At 43.3% G+C, this 17,442-nt stretch overlaps 1 protein-coding gene and 1 long non-coding RNA gene across 3 annotated transcripts in view; one reads left to right on the forward strand and one right to left on the reverse strand.

Annotated features, from left to right (window-relative positions):
• Positions 1-9,015: 9,015 nt before the first annotated feature.
• Positions 9,016-11,484, reverse strand: LOC128141132 (uncharacterized). The gene is made up of 2 exons (XR_008234920.1): positions 10,662-11,484; positions 9,016-9,472 (listed from the first exon to the last, which is right to left on the reverse strand). It is a non-coding gene; the product is annotated as an uncharacterized LOC128141132 (long non-coding RNA).
• A 232-nt stretch (positions 11,485-11,716) lies between these two features.
• Positions 11,717-17,442, forward strand: part of ENPP1 (ectonucleotide pyrophosphatase/phosphodiesterase 1) — a 58,728-nt gene continuing 53,002 nt past the window's right edge. Inside the window, exons 1-2 of one of the 2 annotated variants that reach the window (XM_052784374.1) lie at positions 11,835-11,933; positions 12,420-12,649. Coding sequence is in view for 1 of the 2 variants with exons in the window: in XM_052784373.1 (XP_052640333.1) it covers positions 11,742-11,933 (192 nt within the window). In the remaining variant the exon portion in view is untranslated. Of the gene's footprint in view, positions 11,934-12,419; positions 12,650-17,442 lie in introns of both variants that reach the window. The other variant, XM_052784373.1, reaches the window with a different exon arrangement.

The following is a 17,442-nucleotide window of genomic DNA, read 5'->3' on the forward strand; positions in this document are numbered from 1 at the left end:
TGTACAACTTGAGTGTCTTAACAACTAGCCTGCTACTTATTTTGTTGCCTTTCTGTCTGACTGCTCTCCCCATGTAAAAGATGGCTCTGACCTGGTGCAGGATGTGAGAGTTTCTGAAGTCCTAAAAATGCCCTCAGGACAGGAAATTTTTTCCAGCACAGTGTTTCTGCCACGACTCTCCTCTTCAGCACATCCAAAACTCATGCTGTTGTCTTTGCTTTCTTTGCCAAAATCCTATTCCAACTCCTCATAAGAAAAAGATATGTGAATTTTAGTTGGAACATATACAGAGACTGGGGCAAGGCAGTTTGACTAAAAAGAGCCCAGGCACATGACGAAGGATGTGGTAGTTACTGCATCTACTCAGAAGCTTTCATTGCAGAGAAGCTGCCTTGCAGGTCATTCCCATTTATATTCACTGAGAGCAGTCAGTCAGAAGATGGAGAAGAAATGGAGGAGGCCAAAGGCAATTAAATGTATTAAATTACCTAGATGTGAGAGCTGATTGGCTGAGTAACTATTACGTGACTATCATAATAGCTGGGTCCCTGCCTCTTTATTATTTTGGATACAGGATGCAGCTGTTAATCACTATTCATCAGAATCATTATTTTGTTAGTGACAGTAGACTACTCAGCTGTTATCCTAGGATGCTGGACAGTGGAAAGACCCACCTGTTTTATCATTTGCAGACTTCCAGAGTAGTTGGAAAAAAAAAAATCTACCTTTCTGTCCACTTTTCAATTATCTAGGGGACACGCAATGTATAAGATAAACACCGATGGCTGAGAAATAACCTCAGAAAGAAGATCAGAGGGAAATTCATTTATATTTGCTGATGTATGACCTAAACCTGATATGCTGGAGCTTTGGAATTTTATACCACAAAGGGGAAGAATGAGTAGATTTACTGCCTTGTAGCTTTTATAAAAAGGTTATTCCAAATACTTTTCATGTAAGCCTTGTAAGGATACAGTATTTATGTAGTTCATAGGGTACAATTAATGCTTACTGATCTCTGCTCTCTACATAAAACTTCTAAAAAGATAGATGTCTGGCATGTACTTTGAGACTTTAAGCTCACACACAGAAAGGAGTATAGTAATATTTTCCTTGCATCCTCAAAACTCATTCCATTAATATCCATCTTCCAATAACTAGTGGAGAAGCTAAACAATAATAGTTTTTGCTAACATGTAGCTTTTGTTTGCAAACAAAGTACAGACTGAATGGAGTACAAGGGCAGCGGCACTGCTGGGACTGGCCATCAGTGTTTGGGATTCATTCCACCTTATTACCTGGTGCCAACTGACTAGTTCATTTTTGGGACTGGTGATTGTGGTGAGAAACCAGGTCACGGTGGGAGCCCCAGTTGCTGATCCTGTGTAAGCAGGCCTCCTTATCTGGTCAGTCTTCCTGATCAATCTCAGTGCTGTTGAGCTGGATTTCCTCATGTTAGAGAGATGCGAGTCATGGAAAGAGACAGGCTTGGGGCTCCTGTACTGTAAATTGTGCTAGTAAAGAGGGCTGTGACAAAAGCCAGAGAAAATGTCTCTGTGAGGCATCAGGCAAAGAAACTATGGCTTGTCTACACGGGGAAATAGTCTGTGTCGTTTCTGTGGAAAAGCTAATCTGCATTTACAGAATCCTCTTAGACACTCCCATTGCTCTCTAAGAATGCCAAGAAGAACATGGAGCTATGCCCAAAGTTTTCCTCATTCCATAATTGTACATGCTCTGAAAGCCCATGGGGCATGGTGGATTGCTAAACCAGAAGAATATGGGCCATGACTTCTGACTGTCAATTAGAGCGCATCATTGCTTCATCTTAAGGAATTGTTTGCCTTAGCCCTCTCCTCCCTGGAGAGTAATTAAAAGTAAACTCCGGATCTTTTTCTAAATAGGCTAGATTAAAAACACGATTTGAGATTAAAAATATAAGAAGATCTTGTCTAGCTGTTTGATTAACGGTTCTAACCACGTGTCACAGGGCATCACTATGAGTCAACTTGCTGTCAATGAATGCTATCATTATTATCAACACTGAACAAGTCTGAAAGGCTAACTAACAAAGAAGTGCCTTAGCACAAATGCTTTGTCATCTTCAAAATATCAGCTATCACTATTATTCAAATGTTTTCTCTGGGAATTATGCTGCAATTCAGAAGATAAGTGTAAGTACCAGGGTGACTAAGAGCAATGACCCTGTGGTGAGTAAACACCCTGAAAGTGTTATAGGAAGATACCTCCTGAAGATAAGCAATTCTTCAGAAGCTTAAATGGCTAGTCTGAGACAAACTGATTTACCAATAACTTGTAAACTGTGGCCAAGCTATCTGGTACACAGAGCTCTTGGAACTTTCCATGAAAAAGGAACCCCAAACAAAAATAAACATTCACTAAAAATACACCATGTTTCTTTCTGGAGCGAGGGTAAAATGACTTTTAGACACCACTAACATCCTGATTGAGTCAATTCAACCTCCCTTAAAATACATAGTTGGGTTTGGTTGAACATATTAGTTTTTAAATGGTGACAGTCTAAAGAAACATCCCTACAAGATAAAAGTGTGGGGGGGTTTCTGTACCTTCTTACAAAAAGACAAATTAATAGAAAAATCAATAGAAAAAAAGAGGAGTTCTTTGTCAGGTAAATTTCTTTGGGAAATTACCTGCCTTTTGAGGTATTTTCCTTTTTTCCAGCTTCTTAGTCCTCGCATGAAAGGCTTATATCAGAAGGCAACACTTGCACAGTCTCTGCATTACATATCCTACAGCAAGGGATACTTAGCCAAGATTTGCTGAGTAATACAGACTTTCTCATAAGTGATGGGCTACTGAGAAACTGGGGACAAACAAGTTTAAGCAAGGGAAGAAAATATGGAATGAGCAAATCTCTCTGACATCTGAAGAGAATCTGGTTGTGGCATGTCCATATAGGGAATTAGTTAAATGTAGACATCTGCAAAAAAAAGTTTGTTAACAAACTCAACATAAATTATTTGGAAGTTTTATAAAGGATACTTTACTCCTCAGAAGATTTGTTTGCAAATTATGCTGGAACAAAGAGTGGATAGAATAGTGAATGGGCTGAGAGTTTGCTGCCTGAAATACCCAGTGAAGGCTGGAGTCAGCAGAGGAGTGGCTGCTCTGTTTGTAAAAGACCTGCTTTTTGTTATTCTACTTCATGAATAGCTTCAGAAGTATTGCCTTCCACTTCTCTTATGGGCTACAAGAAGGTATGAAAGGAGAATAGTAGAGACTGGAAGCCTTTTGTTTTGTCCTGGTTTCAGCTGGGATAGAGTTAACTGTCTTCCTAGTAGCTGGTACAGTGCTATGTTTTGAGTTCAGTATGCGAAGAATGTTGATAACACTGATGTTTTCACTTGTTGCTCAGTAGTGTTTAGACTAAAGTCAAGGATTTTTCAGCTTCTCATGGCCAGCCAGCGAGAAAGCTGGAGGGGCACAAGAAGTTGGCACAGGACACAGCCAGGGCACCTGACCCAAACTGGCCAACGGTGTATTCCATACCATGTGACGTCCCATCTAGTATAGGAACGGGGAAGTGGGGGGCAGGGATTCGCCGCTCGGGGACTGGCTGGGTGTCGGTCAGCGGGTGGTGAGCAATTGCACTGCGCATCATTTGTACATTCCAATCCTTTCATTATTGCTGTTGTCATTTTATTAGTGTTATCATTATCATTATTAGTTTCTTATTTTCTGTTCTATTAAACCGTTCTTATCTCAACCCACGGGTTTTGCTTCTTTTCCCGATTTTCTCCCCCATCCCACTGGGTGGGGGGGGAGTGAGTGAGCAGCTGCGTGGTGTTTAGTTGCTGGCTGGGGTTAAACCACGACATACTACTACTTCATCTTGATTGTGGAGCCAGTATTGACCAACTCACCACGTGTCCCTTCAGGACTGGTTTACCACATGTTCCCTAGATGGGGTCTGTCAGCCTCACCTGCAGACTCCAATTCTCTTTGTCCACTAACAAAATTATGACTCATATCAACATACTCAAATTCTGCTCTGAAAGTAGAGCAGTGGGTTGAGTTTGGATAACGAGATATCCCTTGTGATCTTCTGGGCTCCTGAAGATCTTGCCTAGAGCACCTTGTATAGACCTTGAATCAAACTTGGAAGAATGAGCTTCCTGGAGTTCCCCAAAGCCTGAACTAGCTGTTGTTCCTGAAACCTAGCTCTGGTCAATCTCTGGACAGTCTTTTGATGATGCCCAGGCCAGGCATAATATGCCCAGGCCATAAAGTAGCAGGGATTCAGCAGTAGGCACCCTGCTAGAGACTTCATGCTGGTTCTCAAAAACAGGGGTAGGTGCAGTGCCCTGCCCCAGAACACGTACTGCATCCTTCAGATGTCATCCTGAAGGGTTTGGGTTTTTTTCTACAATTATTTAAACATGCATTGTTTCCCTTTCTTGGCGGGCTTCTTACCTGGGCCATGTCCCAGAAAATGGTTTCATTTTATCACTCTGAAGCAGTTTTACCAGAAGCAATGTTGTGCATCCTCTTGTACTTTAATATTTCTAAAGATCTGTTTTCATAAATGCAAAGGAGGCAAACTATGGAGCCCAGTAGAATACTACTAAAATGTTCTCCAGGAATTTCCCTGGGTAGTTTTTTTGTTGTGGGAGGGTAAGAGGAAGTGGCATGGATTAACTGGGTGACAGGGCAGAGCTGAAGATTCTAGAGTTGAAGGAGGACTGGGGTGAGCTCTGGTGCTGGTAATATCCACTCACACTGTCTGGAGACAAGAGTGTGAATATTTCCTACCAGGAGACAGGATTTCCCTGCTTGGTGAATTTTTCTGTATGTGCCTGCTTGCATCAAGCCAGAAGAAACACAGAAGCAGAATGGGTGAGCAGGAGGTAGGAACTTGGGTGCAGGCTGATGTGGCAGTGCGAGGACAGGCATTTATTCCTGACAGTAGTAACAAGTTAGACCCTAACATTAGATAGTTGTTTCCATTGGAAAAGAGTTACAGTCTTCCTGACAAAACATGATTCTAGTCAGCTTACTTAGAGATTATTAGAGAGCCCTACAATTCATGGTTGATTAAAATTTCTATACAGAAGTTGTTCTTAAACAGTATTTAAGCTTTCAAAAGTGTTTGTGCACAGACCCGTCAGGATTGCAAAATCAGATGTCTGAAGGCTGTGATGGTCATGACTCCAGAAACATGGAGTACTTGTTGTTGTTACTGTGAAGCACAGAAATGCCACAGCTATTCAAATTACTTGGAGGCTTCATGGATGTCCATTTACGGAGGGGAAATTTGATCCAAACAACAGAATGTTTTCATTAGGTGTTTTGTTCTATTGAATCTGATCATCTCCTAAACTTACAATGCTTGCATATACAGCACTGAAATTCAGATGAATGAGAAACAGCATCTGCATCATTAAAAACCAAAGACACAACTTCCCCTCTCTTTCCTCCCAGGTGCTCCTCTCCCTCCCTTCTGGAGATCTTTGAGTTTTCTCTCTTGAGTTTTCCGGTTGGTCTTAACATTATACTTGTCAACTATAGTGTTAATAATGTTAATATTAATGTTAAAAATGTTTAAACTCCCGTCTTATGCCTTCATTAGTTGTTTTTTTTTTCTGAAAGGAATAACAAATGGTACTTCTCTCATTATCCCTGCACATAGTATTTTAATTGTGTGGATTTTATCAAGTAATATCGTATTTTACAATACCAGATATTTTCTTAAATGTGCAACAAGTTCCTGGATCATCTGCGGTCTGTTAAAACACTGGAAGAAACAACTTGCATTGTGAAAATCACAAACTTATTTTTTTCATGGTAAGTCAGTGCAGGCAGTCTTAAAGCATCATTCTGAGTACTTTTCAAAAGTATTTTCCAGAATCTTGTTTTGATGACATTTTAGTGTGTTCATATGAAATAGATGTTGTTCCAGCAGTGAAATACAAACTTGACATTCCATGTGCTTGCTTCCAGTAAAAAGGTAGTGAATGCCAATGCCTGTAGCTGTTGAAAAGGAGACATGTAGCATCTGAATGGTAATGCTACTATACAGGGCATAGGACTTTCTTGCATTACACTGACCTATATATTTTATGTGATGACAATAATTACTAAAATTTAAAGAGGTATTTCTTCAGGCACCAAGAATTAAACTGCAAGGCTTCCTGCTACAGAATGGGGTAGATGTTAAAAGTGTGCCTGTGTTGAAAAAGTGGTTAGACATGATGAAAAATTATCTCAAACAGTATTTAGCAGGAGACCTTCCCTCTGGCTCAAAAATCTTCTCAGCTGCAGATCTTTGACCGCTGTTTAACCTGATTTAATACAGCAGTTGTTGTACTCATAGGCATGAAATAAAGGTGGATTTCAAAACTGTTTCTATGATTCAGGAATATAAATCTGTCTGGAGATGCAGGATGTGCATTCCTAAATTCTTTAGGCATTTTTTCAAATCTCTGCCCCCAGTTGACCATCTATGTTGAAAGCCTTTTTTTTTTTTCCCCATCCCTGTTTGTACTGAATCTTGTTCACTTCAAGTTGTCAAAAATCAGTGAGACGTAAGGGGATTTCTCAATGTGATTTAGGGTGGTGAGGCTGGGCCTTAGGAATACATCTAACAGATTCAGAGGAGAGTTAGTTGATGTAATTTCACAGCAGTCTTTCCATATGTTACCTTCTGGATCACCAAGTTGTTATAGATGTCTTAGAAGAAACGGGTTTTAAGGCAGGAACTGAAAGAGGAGTTGGTCGTAGTATGTCTGTATCATGCAGAGACCAGCATGGATGAGAACACAAGTACGCCTTCTGTTTATTTATCTAGTTTAAATCGTAACACAACATCTAACTTGTGAAAGAATGTTTTATCTTCTTTAAATCACCAGCTAGCTGCAGTGGATGTTACAGTACCTACACTATTGTTTTGTTCTGGACTCCTCTCAGATTGATAAACACTGCTTTTAATTTCACTAGCACCACTGAATTAAGCCTTCAGGTCTTCAAGAAACCACTGGACTAGTTACTCTAATGCAGTATTTTTCCTTTTTTTTTCTTCTTGTTGGTGAACATCCTACAATTTTTCCATGGTAGGTACAAAAGTATTCTTCCTGGTAATAGGCTTACCTGTGCAGACCACTTAGATATGGTCAGGGGATTAGGGATTAAAACTGTGTATACTAGAAAGATTACACTGATAACAGCATAATGAATGTCTGCTTGGGTAGCATTAAAGTATTCAAACATCTTATAATGTGCTTCCCACCAAATACTGCCAATACATTGTCATCATGTCAGGATTTTATAGTTTAAAGGTGTTGAGGCATTTTTTCTGAAATCAAATAAAGGAATTTTTATATAGTTTAGAGAGACAGGTAATTACTGTCAAGCAAGTATTTCCTATTGCTAAAATAAAGGCTTTTCATAGTTTGCTTGTATTGTTGCCAGCAATCTAACAACTGTTAGATTAATAGTTATTAAATTTGCAATAATATATGCCAAACTAATACTGAAAGCAGGCAGGATTATACCATTTTTCTTGAAGACCAGTAAAAGCCAAAAAATGGGTAATTCTTTGCAAAAACAATTTTCTTCGTGTACTTATCAAAAAGGGGGCATGTTGGAGAGTAAAATTAACAGATTCTGAAACAGGTAGTTATAAAAGACTATCAGTTTTTTCTGACAAAGAGACATCGTGATGGAAAGTTCAGAACCTCAGTCTTGCAATGTGTGTCTTGAAACTTTACCTTGCCCTTGTGTCTTGGATCTTTGCTCAGCTGTGTACCACCCCTCAATGCTGGTTTTACAGATATAAATCTGAAAAACACAGTTCAGTCCACACAGTTTGATATGTCTATAAATGCCATGGGATTTCTGACTTCATTTTAGTCATTACTGCCAGACACAATAAAACAGTTTCAGATATACCTCCAGTTTCATTTGTCCCTTTTATTAAGGATTTCTTCCATTTTTGTAAAGTTTTAGACATACTTTGAGTACTAAATAAAACTCCCCATAAGGGTATCTCAGAAACTAAGATAATTGCTAATTTTTCGTCGATTTTTAGAATAGTTTACAATGCAGATCTCATGCAACAAGGCCAGAGAAGTCCTCACAGCAGGAGCTGAGAAACAGAGCTTCATTAGCTCCCGTAAGGTGGAGAGTCCAGTGTTACACTGAGCAGCAACGTTCTTTAACAAGCAGCGCCAGGCTTTTAGTCTGGAGCTCCCAGCCTCTTTTTATGGCTACAGAAATTTTGCTGAGGATTAGAGACAATGCGACACGAAATAGTTGCCACAACCACCGGCAAAAGGTTTATGCTGCAATTTAAGGGTCAAGACCCAGCCAGCCTGGAGCTGATTATCACAGGCAACCTCGCATGACGGCACTGCTCTGTCGGCAAGCTCCGTCTGTCCCCATGCTGCGAGAGCAGGAAGGGTCTCCACACCCTGCCTGGAGCGAGCGGATAGTCCACTTGTGCAAGGAGGTGCAATTTACACCCTCTGTCACTAGCCCATAGTTCCTATTTGTGCCACAGCCACCTCACAAACTGGGGTCAGATGAGGGTTATGTGGGTACTTGGTGTTTGCTCCAGTCTTTCTGAGAGACAGATATTTGGTGGAGATTTTATTGAGGTAAAAAAATGCAAGTGACAAGTGTCACAAGCTCTGAGATGCAGCATCGTGGTAAACTCCCTATGTTTACCTTTCTCTCCTAATACATCTTTTATGTTCATTTGTCTTCCTGGCAGCTGCTAATGGCTGAACAGCAAATTAAAACTGATAATGTCTGATGACTCCCTTTACAGATAAGGCCTGGAAACATGAAGCTGGTGTTGCTCCTGCTCTCCCTTGACATTTGGTGAGGCAGCTTGATTTGGTCACAGCTGGAGCTGGCAGCTGCGCTGGCAGCAGCCCTGGCTTCCTCAGTCTTTGTTGAAATGGTCACAGCCAATTCTTTGGAATTTGGATTTGCAACCTCAGTAATCCCTGCAATTAATTCATTGCACAAAGATGTCTTTTGTCACAGATTTATTAAAATGGTAATTGACTGCTATTTAACAATCTCCTCCCGAAGAGATCAAGCAGCTGTAGGTTTCTGAAGGTTTAACGCTGGAAATGTTTCATCTCTTCTCCCAGTATTCAACAGAAAAGACTTTTCACCCCATTTCTTCAGTGTCAAAACTTAGTCCTTTTTGGTTTTCCATTCTCCTCTTTTCTAGAGTACCTTGACACCCTGTCAGTCAGCTGAAATTAGTGTACTTCTCACTGGTAGGTTAATTATTTTCCATGCTGGGTAATTATTTTCCATGCTTACCCTGAAGCACCGTAAGTGTTTGTATTGACGCAGAAAGAAATTACAAAATTGAAGGTGCTTCATGAGTATTTGTACATAGGAAAGTAACCGTTAATGAATAGTTACTGGATGAACAACGCAGAATTTAGCTCCAGCTGCAGAATACCCTTTCTTTCTGTGGAAAAAAGATACATTTTTGTCTGGAATGTAGTTATACATAATAGGTTTGAATCATGAGTACACAGTGTGCTATTCAAACTTTTGAGTAGATGACTTACACAGGACAAGAAAGGAGATTTCTATTTGACATAAAATTAATCAGAAAATATCTTTCTACATACAAAAACATGAAAATGAGAAATGAAATTTTAATTATTTGTAAAAAAACACCTGAAAGCCTTTAATTTTCTCTGATTTGGGGGGGGGGGTGGGGGGGGTGGGGGGGAAGGCATTTTCTTTCCTGCCAGTGTGACTGGAAATGAAAAGAAAAAGAAGATGTTAACCTACCACGTGATAGCAGTATCTTTTCATTTTTAGGAAAAAAAAAAAAAAGGGAGGTTGTTACTGTCAGTTGTTGTGCTAGTTATTAAAACCACATTCACTGAAAAAAAACCAATTTGGCTATGTCAGTTTTCATGAGAGTTTTAAAATTATCAATCAGTGTTCAATTTACTTTTTTTTAATAGGTCAAATGTCAAAATCCTTGAACGTATAGTAAGTCGGCTGCTCAGTTGGACAGTTGTTTGAAATGCCACATTAATGGAATAAAGGAGACTCTTACTGTAGACTCAAGTGCTTAGTTCTCACAGCTTCTTCTTCTTTTCTTTGCCTTTTTCTTTGTGATCAGGTGAAATGTCAGTGTAGAAATTGTCTGGACTGCACCTATGGAACCTCACTAGATGACAACAGGCATATGCAGGCAGCTCTGCAGTAACCTTCCATATACCGTGAGCTGCAGTAGCACTACAGAATAGCAGTTATGGAAGTACTGTATCTTTACAATTTTTTTTAAAGGAAAACTGTAGTGGCAGTTTGACTGTGCAACTCAGCTGAAACAGAAAACAGAGCAACAACATTTTGACAGGGATCAAAGTCACTTCCAAAGGAAATTTTCATTTTACTGTAGCTATTTTTCAGAAAACACAGATTTTGTCAGAAACTATGTGAGTGCCACTCTTTTCTGAATACACTGTCAGTTAAAATAAATCTACCATAGACTCCTCAAGCCCTAGCAAATCAAACCCATCATCACAGTAGCACTGAAAGACGAAGTCTCGTGTCAATATACATAACTATACATATTATAATAACATAAGAAATAATGGAAAATGAGATACTTTTAGCTATTTTAAAATTAAGCATACTTTGAGAGTCTTGACGCTACTGAACACTCCCTCATCTGTTAGAGAAACAGAGCGCGATACATTCCCGGGAGCCAGCAGGCCGGCGGTACGCTCACAGTCCCCGCGCTGACAGCCGTCCCTTACACACGCAGGCCCAACGGGCCTTCCCCACGGGCAGGTACAGTCAGTAAAAATGCAAGCAGCAGGGCCGAATTTAGGGAGAATCAGCGGGAGGCGATACCATGGAGCAACACGGTACCTGCCCAAACACAAGAGCCAGAGGGTACCCAAACAGCAATTTCACCCTAAGGCTGCTGCACCCTCTGAGGGTGGCCTGGCCTGGGGGCAGTTAGCCCGAAGTCACCCCAAACTGAGAAGGAAGGTCCCCCGGAAGGGCACCGAAGCCGCCTGCTGAGCTCCCACGCCGGGTGCGCAGGTAGCCGGCTGGCCCGATGCCCCGCGTGGGGGGGGTGGATTCCGCGGGCACTCGGTGGACGGGAGGGGAAACCCTCCCCGGGAAGGGGCGAAGACTAGGCGGCAGGAAGAGAGAAGCGCCTTCGGCCCGCCACGGAGACCAGCAGCCGGCAATAAAGCTCCGGCGAGCGGAGCCGGGGCGGCCAACAGGCGCCGGGGGCTGGCTGCGCGCCTCTGGCGGCACCGGGACCGGCACCCCCCGCCCCCGCGCGCACCTGTGCCGCCGCCGCCGGGCGGCTTCGGGGAAGGCCGCGCCACCGCCTCCGCCCGCTTCCCGCGGCGGGGGTCAGGCAGCGGAAACTTTCCCCGCGCTCCCTCGTAAACACGGCCCGGCGCCCTCCCCCGGCCGCTATTTTGGAGCGGCGTGATGTCACGGCGGGGCAGAGCGGCGGGGCAGAGCCGCGGGGCGGGCGGCCCGCCCTCACCTGCAGGGAGGGGGCGGGAAGCGGGGGGCAGCCGAGCGGGGCGGGCGGGCAGGGAGGGGAGCAGCCCGCTCCTTCTTTCGCGCCACGGCCGGCGGGGGGAGCGGGAGCCGCCGGCGGCCGCGCTCCCGGGCGGGGCGGGGCCGGGCCGCCCCGCTATTAATAAGCGTGGCCGCGGCAGGCGGAGGGCAGAGCCGCGGGCAGTATGCAGGGCAACGGGCAGGAAGCGCTGGCGGGGAAGGACTATGAGGATCACCTCGGCGGGATAGGGGCGGCTGACGGCGGGACGCCGGCTGCGGCCGCGCCCATGCTGCCGGCCATGGAGGTGGCTGAGGAGCCGGAGAAAGCTCCAGGCGGCAAGAGCAAGGACCCCAACACCTACAAAGTGCTCTCCCTGGTACGGGCCGCGGCGCCGCGGGGGCCGGCGGCGGTTGCGGGGCGGGCGGGCGGTCTTGCCTGGGGCTCACCTCGCCGGCGGGTGCGTGAGGAAGCGGCGCGGCTGAGGGCAGGTGTTTCGCCCCGTGGGGCTGGGGACGGGCAAGCCTCTCCCCGGCCCCTCGGGGACGGGAGCGGAGCCCGTGGCGGGGCCTTCAGAGCCTCCCGGCGGGTCTGGAGCGGCGTCAGGAGGGGGAGACCGCCCTCGGCACCAGCGGCTTCTCAGGATGCCCGGGGCGGCTCCCTGCTTCCCGCCTCAGGGCTTCGCTTCGGGCACAAGCGTGGGGCTTGCGCCTGTGTTACTGCTTATAGACAGCAACCTGCCTGGAAGGGGGATTCATGCCTTTTCAGTTGGTTTATTTTGCTCTTTTGACAGTGGTCAGGCTTGAATCATCTCGATTCTTTTTTAGTATTAATGGTTGTCCCATCTTCCATCATGTGGTTTTAGCTGTTTGGCGTAGGGGACACACCAGCAAAGACAAAACCAGGTTAAAACAGGAAAATATGGCTGGAAAAGCTAAAAAGACTTCAAGAGCCGAAAAGCCGGTGGAAGTAAAAAAACTTGCTTTTGTCACTGAATTTGAAGTACTGTGGACTGAAAGTTTGTCTCCAAGTGCTGCTTGGAGTCACTTTCAGCGCTGGTTCAGAGGCCCCGGTGGCCAAAGCCATTGTTAGCAGGTAGGTCACTTTCCAGTTTTAGCCATGCTGCTGTATTATAATTATCCTCCTTGTAGAGATGGGAAAGTAAGACCTTCCAGACTGCCTGGAGTGATCATTATGAGGCAAAAATCATTATCAAGGTGAAAGATCTGTGGCATTCTTGGAAGGAAGCTTCAGCGGAACTGCAGCAGACTTTTTATTACATATATATATCTCTCTCCATAAGTAGTCCTCCTTTAAATACATTAAAGCATAAGGATCAAGATGCTTTTCTAAATTTACCTATAGCTTTGTAATCTGGTTACCGTTTCACATGAACGGCCCACCATATCATAGTGACTACATGTTGGTTGTACTTTCTGACCTATTGGGTGCTAAGTTGCATTTCCAAGTTTGTCAGAATACTATAAGAAAAATATCAAAACTCATGTAAGGGTCTATGGTAGTTTCCATGTAGAAGTTTTTTTGGCAGCTATTCTGATGAAAAGTCGCCTTAAATAAAGGTAGCAGTTTGTAGCTTGTTTCATTACTTTGTCTTCTGGGTAGGTTAGGTTGTGCCATAAAAGCCATTGCAGTTGGATGGTGAAAACAGCTCAGCTTTTTTCAATCTTAGAAATAGGTAATGATAGTGGAAAATAATCATGTACTATTCAAAACCTAATGTTGTTGTTCTGAGTTTTTTAGGCTCTAATACAACAAAATTATTAGAGATACATAGCCACTTAAAGACTGGAGTTGGGCACAAGTTAAAATGTTTGCAGGTACTTACTTTTATGAATTAAGTCCTTATTTCCAAACCATAGCTGCTCTCTGAGAATTGGCAAAACATTTATCCTGTGCTGTCTAAACTGTCAGAGTGAAATATCCACCATCTATACAGAAATAATTAGAAACTTCTAAATATAAACGACCATGCGCTATTCTTTTCAGCTACTGGAGACACTGAGATAATTTAGAATATTCAGTGAGAACTTGAAAAACTTTCTAAATACTGCAGGTGACATTGGATTGAGTAAAAGAAGACTATGTTTAACTTAAACATCATGTTAGAAGGTAGAAAACTGGAATTGGAAATGCCAGTTTATTTTTTCTCACAAGCCAGTGCATTTATAATGCATTGATGATATCAACCTAATGTAAGAAATAAGTGAGCAGACTTACCTGCTTGGTGTTTTGGGTTGGGCAGTGTGAAACTGTAACCATGACTAGACACCGGTAAACTCCCTTTGCCTGCATTTACCCTCGTTGTATGCACTGTTGCTTCCTTTATTTGGGCAGATTAAAAAAAAAAACCTGGTTTCAGGTAAGTTTGTTGAATTTTTCATAAAAACTGATGAGTGCATTTCTGGTGATTAGAAAATACTTGAATTACTTTTTTCATTTTTCTGGAAAGCACAGACGTGCTTGCATTCTCCTCTACTTATCCAGGTGCCTGCCACCTGTAGATGTCTGCACAATTTGTGAACACAACCTTGATGTTCCCAGCTTCTGTCAATGAGCCAAACTTACCCAATTACAGAAGAACTGCAGAGTTCCCATGTACAAAAGGTTGTACCATGTGGACTCTATGCATGGGTTTTCTTGGTTGCTCCAGAAGCCTCTGTGTTACATGGTAGTACTTAGTTGTTAACTGAATGTATGTTGATTGAGGGAGGATGTAGGTAGATAAGGAAGTGGTATAGAGTCAGCTCCACTTATAGCAGTGCTTGTTGTGGCAGGCGTAACTTTAAGTTCAGCTGTAGGTTTTCATACTGTGCAGGTCCCTCTTCTTGTTGCTGCTGTCCAGGGAGGATTCCCCAAATGGTGGGACAGGCCCACAGGGATTTACTAACCCATGGTGCTTCCCTAAGGCAATGGAATGAAAACATCCAGCTTTGAGTAATCATGAGATACAGTAATCCTCTTATGCGTTTATGTAACTTCTGTTCACACCTTTTCATTTAGCGTCTTCCCAATTTTCTGAGCTCGCACCTTTGTCCCTTGAAGCCCAACAAGCTGCCTGTCTGTAGTGTCTCCAGGCTCACCTGCTGCTGATGTGTGACTGAGCAGCATGCTCCTGCCCAAGAGCAGTGGAACACTTGCTTAGGTTTGAGGTTTTCTATTCCAGCTTGCCAGTGATTCTCAGGCATTGCATTTTGGTCTGATTCACTTGTTCCATTAAGAAGAAATTTTCCATGCATTTATAACAGCTGAAACACTGAGGAAAAAAGTAACAAAATAGACAATGTTTCTTTTTGACAGTTTCAGGCTTTCTTTGTCAGAACTGGAAGACTCATTTAAACTGACACTTTTATTTGAAAATTTCTTAAGGAGTTTTTGCAACTTGGGAATTCCTGATTAGAAAAAAAATTATCAAAAAATTCCAGGTGAGGTCCAGACTGAGACACTGAAAGTGTGTTAGTCTCCTCTAAAGAGTATCTCAAGCATTTCAGAGTGCATAAAGACAATAAATTGTGAAGTTTTAAAAAAATGCTGTTGTAATACACTTAAAAATATTTTGTAAGTCTGGGATTATTTTTTCCTTGTACGTTTTTTTAATTAAGGCAGTCCAATCTTTTTTTAAGACTAGTGTTTTATGCGTGTGCCAAACACTAAACAGTCCTTGGAAACTTTCTTTTATTCAATTGCCTTCTGCAGTTTGTTGAGAGGGTAGCCAGAACTTGTACAATGCTTGTGAATTAAAACAGTTTTACTTAACAAATTAAGACAGTGTAACTCTTGGCACGTACTCCCAGAAGGCTGCTCTGTGTTTTACAGCTGGTTGCAGATGCAGTGAGAAGCAATCCAGGATATGTGGTTGCACTCCTGTAGGTTTGGTTGCTTTTTCTTTTGGATGGTTGGTGAACTCTTTATCAGCCTGAGGATCAGACTAAAGCAGTGGGTGGGACAAGGCCTTGGAATCATCTGCAAACTGAAGCTGGTGAAGGATACTGTGATAAAGATGGCATCCTTGGGAGCCTCTGTGCTGATCTTGGTTGTCTTTTTATCTAGCAGTGAAAGTTGAGTGTGCTGGGCTATATCTAGGGACTGGTAGAGAAAGAGAGGTTTTTTCTTTCTCTATACTCAGCGCATGTTAGATCCCACCTGGAATACTGTGTCCAGGCTGGGGCCTTCCAGTACAGGAAAGATCAATTCAACTGGAGTGAGTTCAGCAGAGTGCCACCAAGGTGGTCTGGGGCTGGAGCTCTTCTCCTGTGAGGAGAGGCCAAGGGACCTGGGCTTGTTTAGCCTGGGGAAGAGATGGCTTGGCTGAGGAATACCTAACAGTAGCCTTCCCATACCTCCGAGGATGTCATCAAGAAGATGGAACCAGGCTCTGTACTGACGTGCGCAGTGGGAGAATGAGACAAGGGCAATAAATTGAAACAAAAGAGGTTCTTACTAGATATGGGGGGGGAAATCACTGAGGATAATTAAGTGTTGGAACAGGTTGCACAGACAGATTGTGTTGTTTCCACCCTTGGAAGTTTTCAAGACTCAACAGCATAAAGCCCTGAGCAGCCAGGTCTGAATTCAGTTTTGACCCAACTTTGGGCAGGAGATTGGACTAAAAACCTCTTGAGGTCCCTTCTAGCCTTATGATTCTATAAATCTGTTTCCAGTTATCCATTGGTCTCTATATTAAGTTTAGTGTGTAAGATCTGAATCATAAACCCACATAAATCATAAATGAGTGTCATGACCCCCCAGACTGGACAGACCAGGGAGTCATGTTTAATTTGAAATTCCCTCGGGCTAAATTCAGGTGAAACGACACCAAACTATCAGTTAAAAATTTTATTCATAACGGAAGCAAACTGAACTGGGGAGGCATGGTAGTAGGTGGCAGGGTTTCTCACAACAGGAATTGGCATAAGACTACTTCTGTAAACCGTGTAAGCCAGGGTAACCATATACATCAATTCAGGGAATAAGGAGATCCCTCCTGTTGAGTCATGAGGTTCAGAGCAGACCCCCTTGCTTTCTAGACTCCTCCTCAGAGAAGGGCCCAGGGGTGGCAGCATCCACTCTTAGTCCCAGACTTGGTCAACAGTTTTATGTCTTAAAGGGATGAGATGTAGGGATTGTGGAAAAGGAAAGAGAGAAGAAGACAGAGAGAAAAAGGAAGAGAGAAAGATTTCACCGGTCCTGGGTCCAGTCAGCTGAGGGGTCCAGTTCCGGTGAGCTCGTGCACCTCGGGCTTCAGTTTGTGTCCTTTTATCATTCTTGCCCCTCCTTCGGGTGGGTACCCGAACTTGTCAGGCTAATGAGCAGATTGTGAGCCTTTGGGTTTGGGGGTCGTTTGTGGAGTAACTTCTCCTTCCCTGCAGACCTGGCCATTGTTTGATCTTTGTATCAGAACAGCTTATCAGAACAGGGAGCTGCGCAGCCTCCAGCACGCCCTCCTGCTCCTGTTGCTGATGTCTGAGCTGATGGGCTTTTCACCTTGGTTCCTTGCTGTGCAGGGTTTGTCTTTAAGCAGAACTTGCCCCACCACAATGTTTGAGACATTAACTCTTTCAGTCTCTCACAATGAGTGAGACGGTCTTGGCTCAAGGGAGAGTATCTGCTGTCGATTAATATGTGCCATTGTTGCAGTCAGGAGAGAGTCTAAGTGTAGAAGAGAGATCTGTTGGCTGTCAAGGTATTTTATATAAGAGTCCTGAAAGTCTTTCTCTACTTTCTTCCAAAATAACCCATAGTTGCTGACTCTCTGCTCATACAGGGAAAGATGGGTGTGCTGTGTCAGGATTTTGGAGACAGCTATAGGTTTGTTTGGTTTTTTGTTTGCTTGTTTTTAATTCCCCAACAGAGATGAAGGTGTGGAAATG

Source organism: Harpia harpyja, chromosome 4 (assembly GCF_026419915.1).
Source record: "Harpia harpyja isolate bHarHar1 chromosome 4, bHarHar1 primary haplotype, whole genome shotgun sequence".
Lineage (NCBI taxonomy): Eukaryota > Metazoa > Chordata > Aves > Accipitriformes > Accipitridae > Harpia > Harpia harpyja.